This window comes from Nicotiana attenuata, unplaced genomic scaffold (assembly GCF_001879085.1).
Source record: "Nicotiana attenuata strain UT unplaced genomic scaffold, NIATTr2, whole genome shotgun sequence".
Lineage (NCBI taxonomy): Eukaryota > Viridiplantae > Streptophyta > Magnoliopsida > Solanales > Solanaceae > Nicotiana > Nicotiana attenuata.
Genome location: NW_017670389.1, coordinates 153,011 through 179,847, shown reverse-complemented (window position 1 = coordinate 179,847; position 26,837 = coordinate 153,011). Strand labels below are relative to the sequence as shown.

At 38.9% G+C, this 26,837-nt stretch overlaps 2 protein-coding genes across 2 annotated transcripts; both read left to right on the top strand.

The window, feature by feature from the left end:
- The first annotated feature begins 4,612 nt into the window (after positions 1 to 4,612).
- LOC109238724 (E3 ubiquitin-protein ligase UPL3) lies at positions 4,613 to 19,283 on the top strand. The gene is made up of 18 exons (XM_019405197.1): positions 4,613 to 6,012; positions 6,256 to 6,366; positions 6,502 to 6,618; positions 6,739 to 6,909; positions 6,983 to 7,144; positions 10,447 to 10,695; positions 10,792 to 10,913; positions 11,059 to 12,478; positions 14,637 to 14,732; positions 14,910 to 16,457; positions 16,586 to 16,810; positions 16,905 to 17,009; positions 17,782 to 17,862; positions 17,963 to 18,031; positions 18,152 to 18,280; positions 18,361 to 18,483; positions 18,658 to 18,819; positions 19,052 to 19,283. The coding sequence occupies exons 1-17, from the start codon at positions 5,113 to 5,115 to the stop codon at positions 18,721 to 18,723; spliced, it is 5,694 nt and encodes a 1,897-aa protein (XP_019260742.1). The 5' UTR covers positions 4,613 to 5,112; the 3' UTR covers positions 18,724 to 18,819; positions 19,052 to 19,283.
- A 6,404-nt stretch (positions 19,284 to 25,687) lies between these two features.
- Positions 25,688 to 26,599, top strand: LOC109238725 (dehydration-responsive element-binding protein 1F-like). Its single transcript, XM_019405198.1, has one exon. It carries the CDS (start codon positions 25,805 to 25,807, stop codon positions 26,504 to 26,506), a length of 702 nt encoding a protein of 233 aa, XP_019260743.1. The 5' UTR covers positions 25,688 to 25,804; the 3' UTR covers positions 26,507 to 26,599.
- The last annotated feature ends 238 nt before the right edge of the window (positions 26,600 to 26,837 follow it).

Sequence of the window (26,837 nt, the reverse complement as noted above, 5' to 3'; positions counted from 1 at the left end):
AAGTTTGGTGGAGCAGCCATGTAGATCCTTTCTAGGTGTTAACCTTTTAGAAAGAACCCGCTCTGATACCGATTGATAGAAACAAAGCGTCCACCAAATTGTATAGAGAACCGGGTTCTCTATCAGTTCCCACTGTAAGCAACAAACCGTCAATATAGGAAATCACGTTCTCTATTTGTTCCCACTGTAAATCGACAGTAAATAAAGAACACAGAAGAATTTTACATGGAAAACTCCCAGCTCGACGGTATTAAAAACCACGACCTACCCGTGTAGGATTTCAACTTCACTACTGAGCAATCTTTAGATTACAACCTATTGTAACATAGGAATTAACCTCTTAATCCCTCACTAACTTGTAACTACACTATTACAAGCCACTTTGTAATAACTCTATTACAAAGACTTAGGCCTCATTTGTTTGCACTTAATGGAGGTCTAAATCTTAATCATTCAGATCTCACACATTAAGTGCTTTTATTTTTAAAGTCTGAATCTTAATTATTCATATCTTAATCATTAAGCGTGTTTGTTTTTTTTATTTCACAACCACTTATTGGGTCTGAATAGGCCTGCATGATTAAGATCTATAACAGAGACTTGATTTCATTAAGATGCTATCACATATTCATTATTAACTGCCGCCACCGCCTACCATTATCAACTACCACCATGCCACCACCATCACCATACTCAACCACCACCACCACTACCACCATGCCACCATCATCCTCAATCATAGTCGCCACCATTATCGACCATCACCACCCACTATCCCCACCACTCCGACCATCATAATCATTCTCACCCACTATCAACATTCATCTACCTCAACTACCATAACTGACCATCCCATCACCATCAACAACCACAGCCGGCACTGCCCATCATTATAACCTACCACCACCAACCACCACCTTCATCAGTCACAACTACTACCACCACCCGCCATTATTAACTATCACCACCTACCACCACCATCCCCTATCATAATCGTCACCACTACCAATCACTATTAGCTACTAGCATGAACCACCATCATCAACCAAAACTACCACCAACACCACCTCTAGCCGGCATCCACCCGTTAGCCATCACCACCAGCAACTATCGTATTTTAAAAAACTATATAATTTATTGATAGAATTTTAGATTAGTTAGTATTTCATTTGAATTTTATGTTTATTAATTTTCGATAAAGATAAATTTTATACATTCAGATGTTAAAAATCAAACAGTCTTAATTATTTCTATTCGGATCTTAATATACATCTTAATATATTTAGATGTGTATTCAAATTCAGATGTCTTAATATTAATACACATTTTGATATTCAGATATGTATTCAGATTCAGACGTCTTAATCTTAAAAAAAATAATGAGGCCTTAATCACTCACTAACTTGTAACAACACTATTACAAGCCACTTTGTAATAACTCTATTACAAAGACTTCACAACTCGACTAACTCTAGCCAAGACACAAACACAAAGGGTTTTCAACACAGTGCTTCTAACTAAGCTAAGTAGGAGTTACAAATGAACAACAAATAACAAATAACAAAGATTCAACAAACCTAAGGACTTAAGATATCTTCAATCTTTGGATCTGGTCCTTGAGGTTGCAGCAACTTTGTTCTTGAGAGAGGTTTGGCTAGCACTTGAGAGAATATTTTCTTTTTGATTTTGCAAGTGTTGAAAAGATGAAATCCCTTGCCTCATGTTGATAATATGCGTGTGTGATGTCATCAAGGATGATGCAATAAAGTGCCCTTTAGTTTGGCCTTAGCAAGCTACTGCTGTGTTGCTACCAGACGGAACAGTGCAACAGCTAGCTAGACAGTACATTGCAACAGCTTTTACAGCTGTAGAGTTGACTGTACAACGACAAGGGAAACTGATCCCTATCAGGTCCCTCTGCTGTTTCCTTAGTTGATTTCATTGAGAATTGAACCTGACATCTAACTAGTTATTCTGAATGCAAGGGAACTTAATTGTATCAGATCCCTTATTTTGTTCTCTCATGAAGTAAGTTGTTTCATCTTCCTTGATTTTATTTATACATGTGTGCCATCACTTACAATGATGTAAGCAAGGTAGGTAAAAAGCCTTCCAAAGAAAGTTGACTGCTGCACTGTTCCTGTACAGTAGCATGTGCAGGCAACAACTTTCCAGCTGGAGAGCTGACTTCCTACAGTCTCCTCCGGAACTGGTAGGGACCTGTTCCCTCAGCTGTTCCTTCCCTCTGAAGAGTTAAGTTATATCTCACGCTGGATCCCAACCTGGAACTTTGTGATCTTAAGGTCTTGTAAATGTATAATAGGTTCCTTATCTGGTTCTGGATGGTAAGTTTGTTAGATCATCAAAACATAAAGAAAAGTACTTATGCCCAAAGTACTTGTAACCTATCAGAAAATCAGTATGATTTTAGTCTACCAAACCACAAAGTAAGATGACTATAGAATATTAAATTCCTTAAGCTTGTTAGTACATTGTATTCAAAACCAGAAAATTAGAAGATCGTTAGTTTAAGAAAACAAAACAGCAAAAAATTTCGAGCCCACAATTTCCTTGTGTGTCCTTAAGGAATTTAATCCCCTCACAGTTGCCCAAGGTACAGATTAATTCCTCCTATGATAGAACAGAATAACTATTCTGTGATAGCGGCACTTCAAATCACAGAACTCCGCCGAACTCAATTGGTGATGCAAATCACACAAAAATGCTTACGTTTTGCTTTTGAAAACCAATGCAGAATGCAGAAGATTGAGGGGACAGATTTCAGATTTTTCGGTAGTTTTAAATTTTTGTTGCACGGAATGTTTGTTCGCGAACTCGACCGTTGGACAATGATTTCGCGATATTTTTTCCGCAAAAAAATATTAGAAAAGAAAATATTAAATGATGGAAAAAGAAAATAAATTTGGTCCAAAAAATTATAAATCAATCATATCAATTGACCGAAGGCAAAGCCGAAGCCGAGCGAGCGACCGACGACGACGACGACGACGCGAGGCACCACTTCACAACTCTTTAAGAGCTTGAAAATGTACTTATCTATATAAGCACACAGATTCCGAGCGAGCGAGCGACGACGACGGCGCGAGGCACCATTTCTTCTTAACTTTTTAAGAGCTAGAAGATGTGCTTCTCTATGTAAGCACAAAGATTTTCTTTCCTTTTTCCAATGAGGGACAACGTTCATTAGTAAAGTGAACTAATTCAAAATTTCATTTTCCTCCGTTTCTTTTTCCACCATTTTTGTTCACACCTCTTTTGTTATTACTAACAAACCCCAGCAGGAACCGCCAATAATAATGTCGCACCTCTATCGTCACAACCACCATAAACGATTCCAATTTCAAACCACCAAGCATTAACCAACTGTCGTCGGTCACTGTCGCACAAACTGCCGCAACTTTTTACCAAAGCCACCTAATTTCGAACCGTCGCCGCCAACCACCACGCATCACTACGCTTGACATGTTGCTAAGCATTGGGCTAATACTAGACATGGTGCAACGTGGTGCGACATGGTGCGACGTGGTGCAATGTCGTGCCATGGCCATGCCCTGTATAATGCCATGGCCACGCCCCGCCACGCCCTGCGTCATGCCATGCCTTGCCACGCCCGACATCGTGCCATGACCGCCTTCCACGTCCCACATCGTGTCATGGCCACGCCTTGCCACACCCGACTTCGTGCCACTGCCACACCCTGCGTCGTGCCATGGCCACGCCCTGCCATGCCCGACACTGTGCCACGGTCATGCCTTGCGTCGTGCCATGGCCACGCCCTGCCTCGTGCCATGGCGGCTTGCCACGCCCGACTTTGTGCCATGCCACGCCCTACAACGTGCCACGACCATGCCCTGCCTCGTGCCATGGCAGCCTGCCACGCCCGACGTCGTGCCATGGCCACGCCGGACGCCGTGCCATGGCCACACCCGACATCGTGCCATGGCCACGCCCTGTCAGGCCCGACGTCGGGCCATTGACATAGGCATGCCACGACCGACCTTGTGCCATAATGGCATGTCACGGCCGACTTTGTACCATTGACATAGGCATGCCATGGCCGACCTTGGCCTACAGTTGCATGTCACGGCCGACCTTGGGCCATTGACATAGGCATGCCACGGCCGACCTCAGGCCATTGACATAGGCCTTGGCCTCGCACGAGACACTCAAACAACTTCTATTTGCGACATTGTCACTCTTGGCTTGTGCCTTGGCATCACACGCGACACCCCAAAAAACCTTTAGTCAATAAAAGAGTGCAAAATTAATGGACGACAAGTTTTCGCTTCAAAATTTGAAAAAGATTTTGCAATTTTTTCTAAATATTCTTTCTAGGTGTTTGATTCAAAAATAGTCTTTGCAAAAAGCAGTGATATTCTTCCAAAATCTCTTCTTCTAATTTTGCAAGAAGACGTCACCATCTGAAAAGCAAATTAAAAACAAGTACGTAATAGAGAACCAAATTGAAAAGCAAAGTCCAACTCCGTGTAAAACCCGTATAAAGCGATTTAGAACCAATTCGTACTGTAGTCACCGCCAAAAGCGTCGTCTGACATACAATCTGTAGAAATGAAGGAAAAAGAAGAAAATAAAGTGAAGAAAAAAGAAAAGGGAGCAAAACTTAAAAAATAAAAAGAATTGGAATTACAAAAGGAACCAAAAGCAAATTATTCGATCTTTTGGGGGAAGGAAAAAATAAAAAATTCAACAGACACAAAAATATTTATAGAATTAGGGTTCTCTATTTAGCTTTCTCCATCTTGCCTTTTCTCAGTTATATTCCTCCTCTCAGACTCAGAGTCGTATATCGCTCTACGAAACAAACGTGTTGATTACTCAAAGCACTTCATTGGACTTCGACTGTTCTGATTATACTGATTTGGGACTTTTAATAGATTGTGATTTGGGGATTTTAGCTAAAATCAATAAAGATCGCATCTTTTTTATCCCTTTTGCTTGAAAACCGTTTCAATTTTGTGAATTAGGGTTTCTGATATACGACGATGATATCCGAATCGGAAAGTGTCTGATCGCCGATTTAATTAAATCGGCGAGGTGATTCGCAGTTTTGAAGGGGGTTTTGGGTTTTGTATGGAAACTCGGAGCCGGAAGCGGGCGGAGGCCACCTCATCAGCGCCTTCTTCATCTTCTTCTGCTGGTCCCACCACCCGTGCCGCTAAGCGTGCTCGTCTCTCCTCCACTGCCGCCGCTACTTCCACCGCCAATTCAACTCCCGCTGCCGCGTCTGCATCGATCTCAATTCGTTCTCGCATCTCAACTCGTTCCCAGGACTCATCTACACCCATGGACTCCACAAACGAATCTTCCGGGTCGGGTACCCGAACCCGCCGTGGTAAGAACCCCAGTCATGGTTCCGATAAAGATAATAATAATTTGGATAAAGGTAAGGAGAAAGAGCATGAAGTTAGGGTTAGGGATAAGAATAGGGATAGGGATAGGGAGGCTGAGAGGAGTCTAGGATTGAACATAGATTCCGGTGGTGGTGAGGACGAAGATAATGATAGCGAAGGCGGTGTTGGTATTTTGCACCAAAATTTGACTTCAGCAAGTAGTGCACTTCAAGGACTTCTTAGGAAACTAGGTGCTGGATTGGATGATTTACTCCCCAGCTCTGCAATGGGGTCTGCGTCTTCGTCCCATCAGAGTGGTCGGCTCAAGAAGATATTGTCCGGTTTAAGGGCGGATGGTGAGGAAGGGAAACAAGTAGAAGCTCTGACTCAGCTGTGTGAGATGCTTTCTATTGGAACGGAAGATTCACTGAGCACATTTTCCGTGGACTCGTTCGTACCTGTGCTTGTTGGGCTGTTGAATCACGAGAGCAATCCTGACATTATGCTTCTTGCGGCCCGGGCTCTTACCCACTTGGTTGATGTTCTACCTTCTTCTTGTGCCGCTGTTGTCCATTATGGAGCCGTATCATGCTTTGTAGCTCGGCTGCTTACTATTGAATACATGGACTTGGCTGAGCAGGTGAGTGAATTAGTTTGACGCGGAACATTTATGTGTCCCACAAGGAAAAGGAATTCATGGTGATACTCCCAGCATAGTTCATCCATAACTATTATTCACATTCCGAATATTATAATCCTTGCTTAACTAGGCCGTGAATGAAATGACCTTAAGTGCAACTCTCTGTTTCTACGTGGAATCATTATGCTTATTTGCTAAGGATTGTCCTTTTTAGCTGTAATGCTAATGTTTCACCTTTGACAGTCTTTGCAAGCTCTAAAGAAGATATCTCAGGAACACCCAACTGCTTGCTTGAGGGCTGGTGCGCTGATGGCTGTGCTTTCTTATCTCGACTTCTTTTCCACTGGTGTTCAGGTACAAAAATCCCTTTCACGATTTTGTGGAATCTTTGAATATCTTGTATCATGATTTTGATGGGAGTTCAATAAGAAACTTCCAGCTCCTTTAGTACATATACAATTATTTCTAACATCTTTCGTCCTTAAACAGAGAGTAGCACTATCAACTGCTGCTAATATGTGCAAGAAGCTTCCTTCAGATGCTGCTGACTTTGTCATGGAAGCTGTTCCGCTTTTGACAAATCTCCTTCAATATCATGATGCAAAGGTGAATTCATTATCATGTTATATGCTCCCATTGTAGGAAGATCTCTTATCTGGCCCCTCCTAGTTTGGTTAAACTTCACTTTTTTTAATGTTTTCTCTTGGTGCTTGGATGTGTCTGCAGGTATTAGAGCATGCTTCCATCTGCTTGACCCGTATTGCCGAATCATTTGCATCATACCCCGAGAAGCTAGATGAACTTTGCAATCACGGACTTGTTACCCAAGCCGCATCACTTATCTCAACCAGTAACTCTGGAGGTGGTCAAGCTTCACTCAGCACGTCAACCTACACAGTACGTTTAACTCTTCCATATGTCGGGCATTTACAATCTTGATAGCTGTATTCTGACTTGATGACGCTTGCAGGGTTTAATCCGGCTTCTTTCGACATGTGCCAGTGGCTCTCCACTAGGAACTAAAACTTTACTGCTGCTTGGTATCAGTGGAATTCTCAAGGATATTCTATCAGGTTCTGGTCTTGTGGCCTCTGTGTCTGTTTCACCTGCCTTGAGCAAACCTCCGGAGCAGGTATATATCGTACTTTTAGTTTTCATTCATGCTATAATTGCTAGCATTTTCTTGTCTTGTAAATAAATTGTCACAAGTCGCTCATGTTGGGTATAAGAAATTTGTAGCATAGAAAGACAAAGTGACTTTTTAGTATGTTTTGCCTGCGGATAAAGTGTGTTGGAAAATAATCGGATTCAAATAGGTTAGATTCTTTTGCTATACTTTGTAGTCTTAAGTTAGCTCCTTTTCTTTTGCGGGTCAGTCCCTCTGTAGGAGGGAAGAGATGTTTTATGAGAAGTTTCTCATTCTTGATAGGAATACACCAGAAATTATATCTGGAGCTTTCCAACTCTACATTTCATTCTTTGATAAAGTTCCAGCATTATATTTTATTAAATCACGTAGATGGAAACTTCGCTTGCCCACCAAAGAGATAAAGTAACAATAATAGGAACAAGATGAGAAGAATGCCTGGTAGATGACCCCCCACTCCTGACCTTATCTTGGTGAGCTGCTGATCCTACACTTTGTTCTAAGAGCGCAAAACACCAATTTTAAAAAATAAAGCCTGTTCTTGCCAAATATTGTTTCATTTATGTATCGATCCCACAAGGACTGGAGTAGTTAAATAATTTATTCTTGGTAGTTGAAAGCAATTAAAATCCAATAACTTTGTTCTAATGTCCAAAAAACAAATATTTAAAATGATCTATATTTTTGAACCGAGATTAAAGAGAACTATTGGAGGAAGAAGGAGAGACTTTCTTTTTTGGTAAGGAGGAAGAAGTAGAGACTTATATAGTTTGTTTAGATTTTACTCCTTGATTAATACATATATCTTTTTAGAATAAATATTGATTACTCTCATGAGTATAATCGCCTATTCCGATAACCAATTATTCTGAGTCGTCTCTCGAACAACTATAGCATAAAGATTCTAGACACACATTAGTAGTTCAATTTGTGTATGTTTATAGTGATGGATTTTAGATAGCAATGTAGCTTCTCCTGAATACTCCAATTCCAATAACACACTCCTGCAACCAACTCTTCTCTCGGATAAACGGGCTATAGGAGAGCCGCTATGAGAACTATTCAAGCACATGATTTCCTCTTAATTTCTTTCTCGAGTAAATTACGATTTGATTTGAAGGGTTCACCGTCAAACACACATAGTAGGTATTAATTCAAGAACCTAAAGTCTAAACTAATGCATCATCAAGTTCTTATAAAGGAAACTTACTTCATAGAGAGTTCATAGCATAAATCATAGAAAAGAAGATTTGGAAAACGTGACGACCCGATTAGGAGATTGGAGTCTCTCTCCTTCATTGGCTCAAACTTCAATATATGGCTCCAAGACTAAAGATACCCAACTTACCGGACAAGTACATGTGTTTATAGGGCTGGAGAATGTCAATTCAAGAACCTAAAGTCTAAACTAATGCATCATCAAGTGCTTATAAAGGAAATTACTTCATAAAGGAGTTCATAGCATAAATCATAGAAAAGAAGATTTGGAAAACGTGATAACCTGATTAGGAGATTTGAGTCTCTCTCCTTCATTGGCCCTCAAACTTCAATATATGGCTCCAAGGCTAAAGATACCCAACTTACCGGACAAGTACATGTGTTTATAGGGCTGGGGAATGTCAAAAAGACCAAAATATCCTTACAAATCGCCAGTCGATCTTAATACAATTTGCCTTATCGAAAAAAAATAAAATCACCAGCCGATCCATCTGCGCCATGTTCCGTGCTGCAGCAAGATATCATGTTCGATGCTCCTGTTCCGCTGCGTTTTTAGGCTGCAGTGCATATTTGCTATGCGTTGGTAGTCTTCCCGCTCTATCTTGCCTGCCTTCTGGGGCTGCGGTGCAAACTCCTGTGCCAGATTCAACCTCAAATGTTCACTTCTCTTGATCTTTTTCTTCCGTTTGGATAGTCTGCTTATGCACCTTTTACATTCTTATACCAAAATTACCAAAAGTTGGTGCATTAACCATCCAAATCAAATAAATTAAATCAGAAACCAACTAAAACACATCAAAACAGATCCACAGGTACAATTTGATTCATCATGTCCGAGAACAAGGTAGTGACATTACAATGTGGTGGTCTGCATTTCCAAGGCAGGAATGAGTTACCCATATTGTGTCAGTTCCTTAGGAAGCTCAAATTATTTTGTCTAAACTAAATTTTCAAATGTTCTTTTTCAACTTTAACTTCAAATACTATTCTTTTTCCAATGTCAAACCAATTTGATCCAAAAACCTACTTGATGTTCTGGTGTAGGATTGGATCACCATTTATTTAATAAAGTAGGAGGATCACCATTATTGCAACTGATATTGGTGAATTTTTTTAGCTGAAAGAGAAATTTTGTTTTTAGCTTCAACTCGGTGGATAATGAGCCTGCCCCTTCTACCCTTCTCCTCCTTAAATACCAAACGTTGTTCAACCGGCAGGATTCGAAGGCGCGACATACGATTACCACATGTCCCCTCTATACCATCTTTGACTTTGAACTGAAGCTCCGAGGGCAAAAATCGCTGAACATGTTGACAAGTACAAAATTGTTGATAAGTTTCTATTTATCGTTTTTCCCTCAGGAACTTTGCTGAGGAACTTCCTGTACATCCTAAGGAACTTTGCTGTACATCCTAAGGAACTTTGCTGTTAGACTTGAAGTACATCCTAAGGAACTTTGCTGTTAGACTTGAAGTACAATAATTCACAAGTGTAGTTTTTTTCATTAGAATTTTTTTCCTTTTCATTACAAGTGCATATTCAAATGTATATTCCTAGAATGTGAATCACGTAAAAATTGGTAAAACACTAATATAAGGTTTAGGACATACCATTGGTTTTCTTATGAAATTTTATTAGTAGTTGAAGACTCTCAAATTGTTTGTCACTGAGATCAGTTAAACATTAGTAGCATAAATATGGCTTAGTTTTCTGAAATATTCTAAGAGCTTTCAGTTGTAATTTAGATAGCACTTGGATCATGTTGTGAACAACCGTATTGCTTTAATTTTTTTTGTCTAGTGTGTTATTCCTCTAGTTGACTCTATTATTTGTGAAATAAGATGACAATCTTCCCGCTTATTGGTTAAATGATCCTCTTGTTTCAAAGACCATCTGGTTTCACTAGCTGGTGCTTGAGCAAATGCCACGAAAAACATGCCTGCCTTTTCTGTGCTACGTGCAAACTGATTCATTTGAATGCTGCTTCTACCTCATATAAGGACCACAAATATTTTTTTTTTTTGGATAAAGAACATGGACCTTAAATGTATTTTCCTGGGTTTTACTAGATTTTTGAGATCGTGAACCTGGCAAATGAGCTTCTTCCTCCGCTGCCTCAAGGGACCATCTCTCTTCCAACCAGCACTAATTTGTTGATTAAAGGATCTGTTGTGAAGAAATCTTCTGCTAGTGGTTCTACCAAACAGGAGGAGACGAATCTATCTACTCAAGAGGTTTCAGCTCGAGAAAAGTTATTGAATGATCAACCTGAACTTCTGCAACAATTTGGAATGGATCTGCTTCCTGTGCTGATCCAGGTTGGTATCATAATCCATTGTAAATTACTACCACCATCTTACGACTGCCATGGTAGAGATTTACAAGATGACCTTTGTGCTTGTTTTGCTGATCAGGTATATGGATCCAGTGTCAATAGTCCAGTTCGCCACAAGTGTCTCTCGGTTATTGGAAAACTTATGTACTTCAGCAGTGCAGATATGATTCAGTCTCTAAATAACATCACTAACATATCAAGGTATGAATATCAGCAAAATATAAGCTTGAAAATTTTCATCAGATGTGGATCTGGGGGGAGAATGGTTTATCCATGGAACAATCTTTTATGTGCATGATATTTCTTTTGTAGTGAAATTAGTGCTTCATTTGTAATTTCTCTGTAGTTTTTTGGCTGGAGTATTGGCCTGGAAGGATCCCCAAGTGCTGGTGCCTGCTCTTCAAGTAGCAGAAATTTTAATGGAAAAACTTCCTGGAATTTTTTCCAAGATTTTTGTGCGAGAAGGTGTTGTTCATGCTGTAGATGCACTAATAGTGTCTGCGTCCCATGGTTCCGCTCCTTCCCAGCCATCATCTGCTGAGAAGGACAATGATTGTATACCTGGGTCATCTCGCTCTAGGCGTAATCGACGTCGTGGGAATAATTCAAATGCAGATGCAAGTTCCATTGAGGATCCTAAGAGTACAGTTCCGGGGAGTGGATCACCGCCAAACCCTTTGGAAATTCCAAAGACCAGTTCTAGCATTCGCATGGCAGTCAGTGCATGTGCTAAATCTTTCAAAGATAAATACTTCCCTTCAGATTCAGGGGCTACTGAAGTTGGCGTTACTGATGATCTTCTACGATTGAAGAATCTCAGTATGAAGTTGAACTCTGGTGTTGATGAACAATTATCTAAACCTAAAGGAAAATCAAAAGCTTCTGCTCCTCGGCTTGGAGATATTTCTGCCAGTAAGGAAGAGACCTTGGCCGAACTCGTAGCTTCCATGATGGGGGAGCTCAGCAAAGGAGATGGTGTATCAACTTTCGAATTCATTGGAAGTGGAGTTGTTGCATCTTTGCTGAACTATTTTACATGTGGATTTTTTTCCAAGGAAAGAATCTCAGATGCTAATTTGTCTAGGCTTCGACAACAAGCAATCAGAAGATATAAGTCTTTTATCGCAGTTGCCCTTCCTGCTACTGTTGATAGTGGAAATATGGTTCCTATGACTGTTTTGGTTCAAAAGCTTCAAAATGCCTTATCTTCGCTGGAGCGGTTCCCTGTCGTACTGAGTCATTCTTCCAAATCATCTACCGGAAATGCGCGACTTTCTTCAGGTTTAAGTGCTTTGTCGCAACCATTTAAGCTTCGCCTTTGCAGAGCTCAAGGGGACAAGACCCTCCGTGACTACTCCTCGAATGTTGTGTTGATTGATCCTTTGGCAAGTTTGGCGGCTATTGAAGACTTTCTTTGGCCTCGAGTTCAGCGAGTAGAGTCTGGACAAAAGGCCTTTGCATCAGTAGGCAACTCTGAGTCTGGGACCACCCCTGCAGGAGTTGGTGCTTCATGCCCATCTACTTCTACCCCGGCTTCTGGATCTCGGCGTACACGATCTAGGTCAGCGGTTAATATAAATGACAGTGCAAAGAAAGACCCACCACAGGAAAAAAATGGAAGTTCTTCCAAGGGCAAAGGAAAGGCTGTTCTGAAGCCGGCTCAAGAAGATGGCAGAGGGCCCCAGACAAGAAATGCTGCTCGAAGACGAGCAGCCTTGGATAAAGAAGCAGAGGTGAAACCCGTGAATGGGGATTCTAGTTCTGAGGTATGTTTTTTCGCTCTATTACATGTGTCTAGTAGTTGGATTCATTTTTCCAGAATACCTTTGGAGCAAAATTCGTCATTTCTTTACTTTGTTGAAGAATAATTGTTTAATAATAGCAAATTCCAGGAAAGATAGTATAGATGAATAAATAATATGAGAAAAATTGCAAATGAACGGGAAGGAGAAATATGATTGAAATATTGGTATTTAGTACTACAACTTCAGCAGTTATTACACCTAACTAAAATTCTCTGTTTTTTATAGGTTAAATAATTCCCTATTCTATCTGTTAAATGAAGGATTTTTTTTTCGTCCTATTTAAGTAGGGTAAAATGGTCTTTCCTCACCTAATCTCATGTTTCTCTAACCTAAGGGTGTTGCCTCAATAAAGTGAGTGCAAACCTTGGAGACTAGGTTTCAAATTTTAGCTAAGACAAAAAAACCAAGTGATCTCTTCCAATTTGCTCGAGCCTCAGTGGGAGAGTTACTTGGTGTCTGTGTTGGTGGGGTGCAGCAGGTACCTGTTCGAATAGTCGAGGGTCGAGGTGCGCGCAAGCTGACCAAGGTACCGCCATTACTAAAAAATAGAAAACTCATGTTTCTCTATTTCCTACATCTTAAAAGCAGCCCTCCTTGGACATGATGGTCTACCAATAACGATTAGTAGATCATCTTTTTATCCAATAGAACATTTGATATCCGGTGACTAAACGACCTCTTATTGTAATTGTCTTTCTTTATTCTTTTATTTAAACTTGAGAAATCCGTTGAACATGAATGGATAACTTTCCCGTAGAAGAAAGTTAATTCTTCCTCCAACAATAACAAACCCAGTGTAATCCCACAAGTGGAGTCTGGGGAGGGTAGTGTATATGCAGACCTTACTCCTACTTTGTGAAGGTAGAGAGACTATTTCCGATAAACTCTCTCTCAAGGAGAGAAGAAAGTTAATACTTCCTCCCTCCCAAATAAATATCGTGGTTTGGGAGTATGAAATGAAAGTTTGCAATTTTTTAGATTGATTTTGGACTTTGACCCATTGATTCTCAAAAAATTTACCTATATTGTCAGAAGTTATAGGCATCCACATGGCGGGTTCTTCATCGTCAATTAATCAACATGGTTGTTCATGTATTAAGCATTTCATTTAGATGCTCACCTAGAGAGATATCTGAAATTTTTAGGAACATATCCTTGTAAAAGTCAATTTTGACTGGATGATTCTTGTATGGACACTTAATCAAGAGTTAGAGAAGCTGTAGACGATATGCAAAGGTGTAGGTAAGCTTCATGAATCCCTTCATGTCTTGGAATTGCATTGATCAAACGCAAGAAAGGGAATCACTGCTAGACAGCATCCTTGTAATTGGAAATGAACACACGGAATAATAAAAGATTGAGTGTTACCATTATACCTCATTCTGAAAAAAAAAGAAACTCATTCTCAAAAGAGTGTTACCATTATACCTACAAGACAAATATGCAAAAGGTCATGTTTTACCCCACACCTAAGTCAGAAGAAGATGTGTAAAATTTAACATCATGTTCTTATCAAACAGAAGTTTACTCTGCAAGTTAGGTACTTCTTGTGCATCACTTTCTCAATGTGTACTGCTAACATTTGCTTCTAAATTTTAATTCATCAGTTTAGAATGCACTTTTATTCTACATGTCTTTTACACTTCCTCACCGTTGATGACTAAGTGCAACTTGCACTGTAGACATGTGTCCATTTCATGTCGGCTTCAAAATACAAATCTTCAATTAAACTATCATATCCTACATATACTGTCATTAGCATGTCCCTGTCCCCTTTCTAGTGGGAGGTGAAAGTTCCAGGGTTTTAGTGTCTTGTCCTTCTCTTTTAAGAATGTATACCTTTTGTTTGCACATCTTGCTAATTCTTCTTTGACGTATTTATGCTGACTGATAAATTATGACATGATTTAGCTTACTGGATCCCGAGTTAATTTATGAATCACTTACGTACATTGGTTGAACATTGAAGTCTCGAAAATATTGAATGAAACAGAAAAATCCTTATTTAAAGTATTGATGTTTTCTCTAATTTTTACTGCCTACATTTTCATCTCCTCATTGTTTGCTGATTGCATGACGATATGAACCTTGGCATTACGCCGCTTTTGGTGATGTTTAGGATGATGAGTTGGATATGTCACCTGTTGAAATTGATGATGCTTTGGTCATCGAGGATGACGATATATCTGATGATGATGAAGATGACCATGATGATGTAAGCTACTAAAATCTCATTTTTTAAATTTCGAGTTCTGCCATTGTTCTAATTGCTTAGATCGTTGAGAGATGCATGTTATCAGTGGCTTCTCCACAGATCAAATTGATCAGCTCTTTTAATTTTTTGCACAGCTGTATTAAAGATGATTTTCTGAAATTGTTGCCAATGCTTTAGGTGTTGAGAGATGATTCTCTTCCTGTTTGCATGCCCGACAAAGTTCATGATGTTAAATTGGGTGATTCTTCAGAGGAGAATCCTGCCGCACAGACGGCAAATGATAGCCAGACAAATGCTGGTGGTGGTTCTAGCAGCAGAGCTGCTTCTGCTCAGGGATCTGAATCCATTGAGTTCAGGAGTGGGAGTTCTTATGGTTCAAGGGGTGCAATGTCATTTGCCGCTGCTGCCATGGCTGGACTTGCATCTTCTAATGGTAGAGGTGTGAGAGGGGCTAGAGATCGCCATGGACGCCCTCTCTTTAGCACTAGTGATCCACCCAGACTTGTATTTTCTGCAGGTGGAAAGCAGCTTAATAGGCACTTGACTATCTACCAGGCTATCCAGCGGCAGCTTGTCCTTGATGAGGATGACGAAGAGAGATATGGTGGCACTGACTTTGTATCTAGTGACGGAAGCAGACTTTGGGGTGATATTTACACTATCACATACCAAAGGGCTGACAGTCAAGCAGAGAGGTCTACCAAAGGTGATGGGAGCTCAACTTCCACCAAGTCTAACAAAGCTAGTTCATCAGCAAGTGCCAGTGCTGATCCCTCATTTCATCGAGCATCATTGTTAGATAGTATATTACAGGGAGAACTTCCTTGTGATATGGAAAAAACCAATCCTACTTACAACATTTTGGCCCTGTTACGTGTACTGGATGGATTAAACCAGCTGGCCCCACGGTTACGTGTCCAGTCAGTTATTGATGATTTCTCTGAAGGGGAAAATTTGAGTTTAGATGAGCTCAGTGCTACTGGTGTCAAAATTCCTCCGGAGGAATTTGTCAACAGTAAGCTCACTCCAAAGTTGGCCCGACAGATTCAGGATGCTCTAGCCCTTTGTAGTGGGTCTCTTCCATCATGGTGTTACCAGTTGACAAGGTCCTGTCCATTTCTTTTTCCATTTGAGGTTCGACGCCAGTACTTCTACTCAACAGCCTTTGGATTATCTAGGGCTTTATATCGGCTTCAGCAACAACAAGGTGCGGATGGTAATGGATCTACCAATGAGAGAGAAGTTAGGGTCGGGAGATTACAGCGCCAGAAAGTCCGTGTCTCTAGAAATCGTATTCTTGATTCTGCTGCGAAAGTAATGGAGATGTACTCCAGCCAAAAAGCTGTTCTTGAGGTTGAATATTTTGGTGAAGTTGGCACTGGTTTGGGTCCAACTCTGGAGTTCTATACCCTTTTAAGTCGTGATCTGCAAAAAGTTGGACTGGGAATGTGGAGGACAAGTTCTATATCCTCATCAAGTGAACATTCAGTGGAAGTAAGCGTGGATGAAAAATTGATCGGGGAAGATAAAGAACTTGTCCAAGCACCTCTTGGATTATTCCCACGCCCCTGGCCATCGGCTGTTGATACCGCTGATGGAAACCAATTCACCAAGGTAATAGAATATTTCAGATTGCTTGGGCGTGTGATGGCCAAAGCACTTCAAGATGGGCGACTTTTGGACCTCCCTATGTCAACATCATTCTATAAACTTGTCCTTGGCCAAGTAAGGATTTCTCTCTGGTTTTTGTGTTGCACGTTATACCTTCTAAGATCAAATTGTTGCCACCCACCTTTGAATTTTTTTGTATATCTTTTCAAACGGTTCTGTGCTTAAAACACTGCACTCTGCAGGAGCTTGATCTGTATGATATTCTCTCTTTTGATGCTGAGTTGGGAAAGACTTTGCAAGAGCTGCAAGCTCTTGTTAGTCGGAAACAGTATATAGAATCAATGGGAGGCCTGGGCCAAGACAAAATTAGTGATTTGCATTTTCGTGGGACTCCAGTTGAGGATCTTTGTTTAGATTTCACACTCCCAGGCTATCCTGAATATGTTCTGAAAGCAGGCGATCAGAATGTATGCTGCTTTTCCTTGGAATGCCATTCTATTCTTTTGGGTCCTTTTTCTTTTGATCATTTTGTTTGATTTGTACCTTAAATGGAATTTGCAGGTGGATCTTAGTAACTTGGAGGAATACGTTTCTTTGGTGGTTGATGCCACTGTGAGGACTGGAATTGCGCGGCAGATGGAAGCATTTAGATCTGGCTTCAATCAGGTTAGTTTCCATCATGGGATTTATTGCCTGTTTGGCCAAGCTAAATCAGCTTATTTTGAGAAGTGTTGTTTCCAAAAATGCTTTTCGGGAAAGTACTTTTGGAGAAAAATAGTTTCTGTTTGGCTAATCAATTTCGAAAAGCACTTTTTAGCAATAATTTGTGTTTGGCCAAGCTGTTCAAAAAACACTTTTAAGTATCAAATTACGAATAAGGACATGAAGATATTTACTTAATAGTTATATTTTATAAGTAAATATATAATCACAAGTATTTATTATTAAGGACAATAATGAGGTTTTTATTTTATTTTATTTTAGTAAAATGTGAAAATAATATTATAAAGTACTTTATTCTTTCAAGATTTTAAATATATTGAAAAATCATTCAACAAATATGAAAGTTCACTCCAAAAGTCATTATATATGGAGTACTTAATAGTTTAAACTAAGTAAGGTTATTTAGTATATACAATATTTTGCTAAGGGTATTTTTTTCTGCTCCCGCTTATGCCCAAAAGCACTTTTGCTTCCCCAAAAAGCTTGGCCAAACACCTCGATAGAGAAAAAAAGCACTTTTTTGAGAAAAAAACACTTTTGGCCTTGGGAGAAGTATGGCCAAACATGCTATTAGCTAATTAGATACAGGAGTTGATATTTTAGCTGATAATTTGGTGTAACTTTCACTTAATGAACTCACCAGTTACTGGATACATCCTGAGTTGATCACTTATCTGAAGATAGTGAAATAACTTTTTATCTCCACAACTTTCAGGTATTCGACATTTCAGCTCTGCAAACATTCTCTCCTACTGAGTTGGACTACCTGCTTTGTGGCCGTAGAGAGTTATGGAAGGTAACATTTGTTTCTCATGAACCCAGTATAGCACACTGTGATACTTGTATACTTGAAAGTTTCCTGCTTTTTCCCCAATTTCTCTCTTTTGTTTATGCAGGCCGAGACGCTTGTAGATCATATCAAATTTGATCATGGATATACAGCCAAGAGTCCCGCTATTGTTTATGTAAGTTCCCTCAGCTGTCAGTGGAAGTGTAGTACCTGAGACTAATATTACCAAGCTAGTTCTTCTGTCTCTTCGATTGGCTTCAAACTGATATCAACTGTTTAATTTGCTGATCCTCAGTTACTAGAGATCATGGGGGAGTTCACTCCTGAGCAGCAACGAGCGTTCTGTCAGTTTGTCACTGGTGCTCCCCGGCTTCCTCCAGGTGGTCTGGCTGTGCTCAATCCTAAGCTGACAATCGTGAGGAAGGTACAGTTGTAGTTAGCTAAAATATAAGTCCGACCTTTTTATTCTCTCTGCGGTGACTTACCATTGTATTTTTGGAACAGCATTCATCTAGTGCTAGTAATACAGCATCAAATGGTAATATGCCATCAGAATCTGCAGACGATGACCTACCTAGTGTGATGACATGTGCTAACTACCTGAAACTGCCTCCCTATTCTACTAAGGTATGATTTCTCCCAATCCATCCGCTCTAGGTTTGCAGAAACTTATCCCCACATCTGCTTCGCTGGGGTAGTCATCTGCTTTTGTAGTGCAATTTAAGACTCTCTATCTCTCTCTCTTTCTCACTCTCTTGGGAGCGGCAAATAGCACTTCTTATGCCTTACGTCACTCTGCAGGAAATCATGTACAAAAAGTTACTCTATGCTATCAATGAAGGCCAAGGATCTTTTGATTTATCATAAGTCACCTGACAAATGGACTTGTGAATACTACTGTGAAATTGTTGTCTGGTCCTCAATAAAGGCCGCTCTGGCCCATCCTCAACTAACAACACCAAGGTCTGTATGCCTCAAGAATCTGCTGTCTCGATTTTTCTTTTCGACTACATTTCCTGTCTTGATTGCTAGCTTTATTCTGCAGCACATTTCGCTAAGATTGTAGAACTATTTGTATTATTTGTTTGAGGCTTTGAGCCATGTATTTAGTCTGCTGATTTATCTGCCTTCAAGTATTGCGGCGTCTTCAGATTATTTAACTCTGGACTTTTCTGTTGTCTGTTCATTTTGACAGCTGACATGGGGGCCGCGGGATGAGGATGGGAGATTTTTTCTGCGGGGGGTTCTTTGCTGCAAATGCTTGTAAATATGTAGGAAGATTTTTCTTTCAATTTTGACGTTTTATGGTCGTGCAGTACGTACATGTAAGGGCATAATGTGGCCTTTTGGTCACTGCTTCTCGCAGATATAAGAAATGTTGTTTTTGACATTTCAGTTATTAGTAATATGTTCCAATAAATTGGCCAGCATAATTGAGCAGGTCAGGTCCTTGCCTTAGGCCCTCCAAATATTTAAGACCCAAAAAAGACCCAAAAAGTATAAAATTTATTTATATAAAGAATTTCAAAATTTAAAATTCGGTAGCAGGGTGAGCGAGTTAATAAGATACAATTTTCTGATTAAATCAAACAATATATTTAGTTTTCAAAATTCTACTTTCATTCTAGGTATAATTTTTTTTCATGTTTTTAACGATTCTACTTTTTAATTTTATCTCGGATTTTTTAAATTAGTTACACATTTGGTTATATTAGAAATTAATTTTTTTGTGTCTCATTTTTTCCAATTAAGAATTTTCGAGGCAAGTATTGGAAGGTTCAAAAGAGCTTGATGAATAATGGAATCTCTCCTTGTTTAGAGTGTCATTATTTTATGAAAAAAGTTTCTTCTTTTAATATATTTTGAATAACCACCAATTTCGTTGAGACCGCAGCCTCGTGAACATGTTGTTCATTTAATTTGATTCACATTTGTTAACTGAAAGATATAATCATTGTCTTTGGAGCCTGTTTGGATAGCCACCTATGAATTGGTTTTGGGTGTTACTAAATGTAATTAGATAGTTTAATATTTTTGTTTGTTCAAGTAATTTTATGTTGTTACTTGATCAACATGGAATTAGGTATATTAAGAGGGTGCAATTACATTTTCCAGTTCTAGGAAATGTGAGAATTGGTGATAATTACATTGTAATGTAATATTTCTAATTTTTTAAAGAATATATTAAGTACTACTCTTTTTATACTAATTCTTTTCCGTTTCTCTTTTCTCAATTTTAACCATCCAACGTATTGGCTATGGTGTGCTTCCATATAAATTTTGTGACGTCTCATGTTTTACTTTTTTTCCTTTTCTGTCTCTTTTTTTTAGTTGTTAAATAGAATTTCGTATTTTGCTAGCTTTGTTTTGTATTTATTAGATACGATAATTATTAAGAAACAATACCTTTTAAACTCATTTTTTTTTGTTATTTTAAAAGGTGCGACAAATCATAATGTCACGACCCAAAAATTCCTCCGAAGGAGTCGTGATGGCACCTAGTCTCTAAACTAGGTAAGCCTAACATAAACTGAAATAACATTGATATTTACTAACTTTAAATTAAAGTTCTCTGAACAAATTATAATTCCCATAACTAGTGGTACAAGTCATAAGCATTTCTAAGAGTAATTATACAAAATAAATACAACACTGTTCCAGAACGAGAAGGAATCAATGGAACGTAAATACAAACGAAGGTGACTCCGAGGCCTGCGAACGCAGTAACAGGTTACCGTGAGTCTCCGTCGCGACGACCCGCACAGCTACTATCGATCAATATCTGGATCTGTACGCAAAGAATGTACAGAAGTGTAGTATGAGCACACCACGGTGGTGCCCAGTAAGTATCAAGACTAACCTCGGTGGGGTAGTAACGAAGAACAGTCAAGACACCTACTGGTCAAATGAAATGAACATGATATGATAATAAAACATTGAGATAAAGATAACGAGGTAATATCAACGGCGGAAAGAAATAAAAATACAAACGTACGAACATTAAAGGGAGAACACGGGTTGTAACGAATGATAACCCAAGTAAATCAACACTGATATAACAGGAACAAAGACAAGTAAGAATGTATTCAATTAAGAAGGAAATTCTCACTCAATCAATCACATCATGTCTAATACACAATCCCGATCATCTCAATCCTCGGTTTCTCACATCATAATCTTAACTTCCGAACCTTCCGCACGCATGGCACCTTGTGCCCCCATATTTTCTATCTCACTTTTAACAACAGAATCCACATGCTATACAATACATAATGTCCGTACAATGCACTCAATATGTTCAAGAAGTCCCATTTACCTAATACAAGTAAAATTACAATTTCCAAACTAATTGGGAAAGCTATCGAGAAAGGATAAAGTTGTTTCTTTTGAAATCATTTGAGTAAAGAAAGTACTCCTTTTAATTTAAAAATATAACATCGAATGGATTACTACCTTTAACATGAGATTTAATAACTTAAAACTTAGTAGAAATTCCCTTTTAAGTAAAATACAACCTTAGACGGTTTAAGGGGGGATATAATTGAGAAACTAATTGAATTAAGGCTGTAACAATTATTGAAGTTTGAAGTATTGGAGTATATATATATACATAAATACGGTGAGGTATTGAAAACATTGTAGGTTCTAGCACAAAGGATCACATCAATAAAGGAGTTTAAACAGTTTAAGCACTTGAATTGATAACAACTAATAAACACAGCAGCAGAAAGTGCACGGCATCATCCTTCGTGCTTTTACTCTCGTTCTCACCATAAGAGTCAATATTCACTTTTATTCTTTCTTGTTGCGGTGTGCAACCCGATCCCAAATAATATTGTTGCAGCGTGCAACCCGATCCAAATCATATAATATTGTTGCAGCGTGCAACCCGATCCAAATCATATAATGATGTTGCGGCGTGCAACCCGATCCAAATCATATAATATTGTTGCGGCGTGCAACCCGATCCCAATATACAAATCAACACCAATCACAAGGGAATCCAAATCATATAATATTGTTGCGGCGTGCAACCCGATCCAAATCATATAATAATGTTGCGGCGTGCAACCCGATCCCAATATACAAATCAACACCAATCACAAAGGAATTCCGGCAAGGGAACAATAAGGAAACAATCATATCCCGAAAAGGGAGTCAACAACAAGAATAAACACATCCCGGCAAGGGAACCAACAGTAAGAGTAAAATATGTCCCGGCAAGGGAATCAGCTATAACCAAACTTGTACCAACAATTAACTTCACAATGAAACTTCAACTAAACAACAAGAGATAATAAGCACGTGATAACTACACCGGCAACCACAACAATTGGACATGTAACCTATTTGCACGAAGTCATAGAGGGGCTCACAATCAAGAAGTATCAAAACAATAAGGAAGGCAATCACTTCAATTAAGGCAAATAAGGGTCAATGTAACACGTAGGAATTAGAGGAAAGCTGGCAACATCATGTGGAGCATATAGAGGTAATTTAAGCAATTAGGACACTCAATCATAACGGAATACTTTGCATATAATGAACATAAGGACCTAAGAACCCTAGAGCAAATTTCCCACAATTAAGTCCGAGCACACACTCGTCACCTCGCATGCACGGACTACAATTAGCATAGAAGACTCAATTCCTAAGGGGAAGTCCCCTACACAAGGTTAGGCAAGATACTTACCTCAAAGTCGACAAACCGATACTCTAAAATGCACTTCTCGGGTTAAACCGGACGGCTCAAATCTAACCAAATTAACTTCAAAGCACAAATAAAACACATAAGAAACTATTCCAGATCATAAAGTCTCAATCTTTAACAAAAATCCAAAAATTGGTCCAAAAGCCGACCCCCGGGCCCGCGCCTCGGAACTAGACAAATTTTACAAAATCCGAATACCCATTCCAATATGAGTTCAACCATACAAAATTTATTAAATTCCGATACCATTTGGCCCCTCAAATCACGATTTTTCATTTTAGGAATTTTCTTCAAAGACCAACATTTTACTCAACCCAAATAACAAATCAAATGATAAAAATGAAGACAAATTCATGAAATATAATCAATTCTAGGTGAAGAACACTTACCCAATCGTTTTGCTTGAAAAACCCACAAAGAATCGCTCAAAACCGAGCTCCACAAGTCAAGATGAATAAAATGGTCTAACCCTCGATTTGAGAATATATTCTGCCTGCCCAGGGATTGCTCTTCGTGTTCGCGACCCTACCCTCGCGTTCGCGATGAGTAAATTCCTCGTAAGCAATTTCCAAACTCATTCCAGACAGCCTTTAGTATAATGGTCATAACTTTTTGCAGACAACTCCAAATGACAAACGATTTGATGTTCCGAAAACTAGACACCCAGGGCTATTGTTTCATAGGTTGCTAATTTCCGGAGTCATTATATATTGCAAGATATAAGCTTCCAAATTCAACCCTGCGCAGCAGAGATTTTTGAACTCTTCCTGGACAGCTTGTAGTGTAACTACCATAACTTTTTGTACACAAATCAAAATGCCAATTAATTTACTTTTCTGAAAACTAGACACAAAGGGCTCCAACCTTCATTTTTGGATCATCTCCAAATTCCTTATAGATTGTGAGATATGAGCCTCCGAAGTCAGACCTGTGCAACAGAGAATTCCTTCCTCGCAAACGCGAGTCCCTCTTCGCGAACGCGAAGAACAAACTTCCAGAAGCCAAATTCTTCTTCGCGAACGCTAGAGGCTCCTCGCGAACGCGAAGAACAACACCAGATATCAGATAATCAGCATCCAAAGCAGCCCAAAATGATCCGAAACACACCCGAAACACAACCGAGTCCCTCGGGACCCCGTCTAAACACACAAACAAGTCATATAACCTAACACGGACTCCCTCGAGATCTCAAATCGTATCAAACAACGCCAAAACGATGAATCACACCATGAATCAAACTTAGGAACTTTCAAACCTTCCAACTTCCAAAACTCGTGCCGAAACCTATCAAATCAACCCGGAATGACGCCAAATTTTGCAGACAAGTCCAAAATGACATAACGGAGCTGTTCCAACTCTCGGAATCATATTCCGACCCCGATATCACAAAATTCAACTATGGGCCAAACTTCTCCATTTTCCAAACTTCAACTTTTCCAACTTTCGCCGAAACACCTCAAATTACCCTACGGACCTCCAAATCTGAATCCGGACGCGCGCCTAAGTCCAAAATCACCATACGAAGTTGTTGAGATCACCCACGACCCATTCCGAGTCCATTTACTCAAAAGTCTAATTCGGTCAAATTCTCTCCGTTTAAACTTCCAAAACTAGTTTCCTTCTTCCAATTTGACTATGAATCATCTGTTAACTGAATTCAACCATCCACGCAAGTCGATACACATATTATGAAGCTGATCGAGACCTCAAACTGCCAAATCGGGCGCAATTGCTCAAAACGACCAGTCGGGTCGTTACAGGCTGGATTTCAGCTAGCCAAGTTTTTACAAAGATGTTCAGACATCAATTGTATCGAACATCCTAGAAGACCACTTTACCTTCTGCAAAACACTTTTGAGCAAACTCGAGTTCTTCTTCTTCTTTACTCCTTCACTCTTCATCTCTATCTTTGAGCAAAACTCCATGAATGCTAGAATTAGAATGGGGTTTCTTCTTCCCAACATGTAGCTTTATATTATTATATAGGTCTCCGCGTATGAATGTTCTTTGTAAATATATTCTCTATCATTTTCAATTTATATGAGGTTATTTAATTTGATATCGAATTTTCTTAACTAAAAGAAAGATTATTAAAATTTATGATTTAAAACAAGTTATAGATATTTGTATGATTGTATATCATACAAAAGATAAAAGATAAAGTTTTAAAGTTAAATTATTTTCATATATATTGAAAAATCTCATTCTTTAGTGATATACTAAAAAGGAAGTGTCACATAAATTAAAAAAGAGTGGCAGATAATAATCTTTTAAATACTAAAAGTCCAAGTACAATGTGAGCTATTTTCTCTAAAACTTCAATGATTTAATTTGAATGCGGAAACAAGATTTTTGTAGGGAATATTTATGAAATTAAAAATTAGTGAACAGTCAATACCATCTAAAAGTAACCTCCTGTTTTTCAAAGCAAGTTATAATTGAATTATTTTGTTAGTAACAAAAAAATGACTGGAGGAAAAAATTTGAGAACTTATTAATTATAACCTTCTATGTAACTACACTTGTAGAGAACTTACTTCCTTTGTTCCATTTTCAAGGTGATATTTGACAAGATGTATACAAAAATATAAAGAATAATTCTTTTTTAATGTAGTTCTTTTTTAATATACATTAAAAAAGTATTTTTAAAATATTTAGTTTCTTACAAGCTTTGAAATTTCTATAAATATAAGAGTATGTCAGTATAAAAACTAATTTTTTTATAAATGATATTATTTTCTTAAATCAAATTAAAAACGACAAATGTGCCACTTAAAATGAAATAAAGATAAGCTATTACATCAATTAATAGTTCGTACTTCAAAATGTTCACATATATGTTTCACACGTGGACCAAACCTTCGTTTCCTCAAACCAAAGTAGAAACGAATAAAAAGACTCATTCTTCTACTATATCCAATCACTGCAACGTGGGCTAAAACCCCAGAAGCGTTTTTTTATCCGTAAAGAGCTATTTATTGACACAGTCAAGCAGGCCCCACAACAAATAAAACATTTTCCAGTTCGTTTCACCTGCTTGCTCACTTCCGCGTCCGTGTCCATGTATCCACGTCATCCTTTTTCTCGCTTCATACATAATCCAAATCTATATATACACTTCACAGATTTAACGTACACCCTAAAAACCTCAGCAACAAGCAGTCAACAACAGTACTTAATTAGCAGATACTGCAAATAACTAAAAAAAAACTCAACAATTTGACGCCTTGTTTAACGATGAATAATTCAAGTTCAAGCTCTCATGTTAGAGTGGCAGTTTCCGATGAAGAAGATATCAATATATTAGCGTTGAGGAAACCCAAGAAGCGAGCGGGAAGGAAGAAGTTCAAGGAAACTCGGCACCCAGTGTACAGGGGAGTGAGAAAAAGGAACAACGACAAGTGGGTTTGCGAACTGCGTGAGCCCAGCACACAGAAGCGAATATGGTTGGGAAGTTACCCAACTGCAGAAATGGCTGCGCGCGCTCATGACATAGCTGCATTGGCGCTTAGAGGGCCGCTGGCCACTCTGAATTTCGCGGACTCTGCTTGGCGGTTGCCAGTGCCGGTATCAAAGGATCCCAAGGACTTGCGCCATGCAGCTGCGAAAGCAGCAGAGCCGTTCTGGTCAGGAGAGGAAACTGATGTTAATTCTAGAGTGGCAGCTAATACTGGCAATGGTAGTGAGGAAATGAAGGCGGCAGCAGAAGAAGATAATGCAGTGTATAATTGCATGCAGAATACTGTGATTGCTGAAAATGTTTTGTATAGCAACTACTCATGTAGTGAAGTGGGAATGGTAGGGACGCAAGAATGGCTGGCAAACATGGAAGAAAGGAGTTTGTTTTCACCAAATCCTTGTTTATTAGGGAGTTGTTTCAGCTGGGATGATGATGTGGAAAGTGATGTTGAGGTGTCATTGTGGAGTTATTCTATTTGATAGCTCGTATGTAGTTGGAGTATATCCATTTTTGTAATAAGAAGGTAGATCATATATATTCTATTTAGTACTTGCAGCCTTTTATGGTCTAAAGTTGACTTTAAAGAATTATAATTTGCATAACTAAAGATATGTTTTCTCAAAAGAATAATTTATATCAATATAGAAAATAACTGCATTAATTTAAATGATTACACTATTAATTTTTGATTGAGTTTGTTCATTTAAGATGTGGCCTTGTGTGGATATATTTAATCATGCAGGAAGTGCTTGTTTTGGTGTTGGTTTTGATTTTAAGTGGAGTAGAGTAATTTGGAAAAGGGAAAAGAAA

Bases quoted from the DNA above. Each gene is read 5' to 3' on its own strand.
- LOC109238724 (XM_019405197.1), top strand. From the start codon at position 5,113: ATGGAAACTCGGAGCCGGAAGCGGGCGGAGGCCACCTCATCAGCGCCT. The intron at 6,619-6,738 runs GTGAATTCATTA...ATGTGTCTGCAG, and splicing joins TTCAATATCATGATGCAAAG to GTATTAGAGCATGCTTCCAT. The intron at 17,863-17,962 runs GTAACATTTGTT...TTGTTTATGCAG, and splicing joins GCCGTAGAGAGTTATGGAAG to GCCGAGACGCTTGTAGATCA.
- LOC109238725 (XM_019405198.1), top strand. From the start codon at position 25,805: ATGAATAATTCAAGTTCAAGCTCTCATGTTAGAGTGGCAGTTTCCGAT.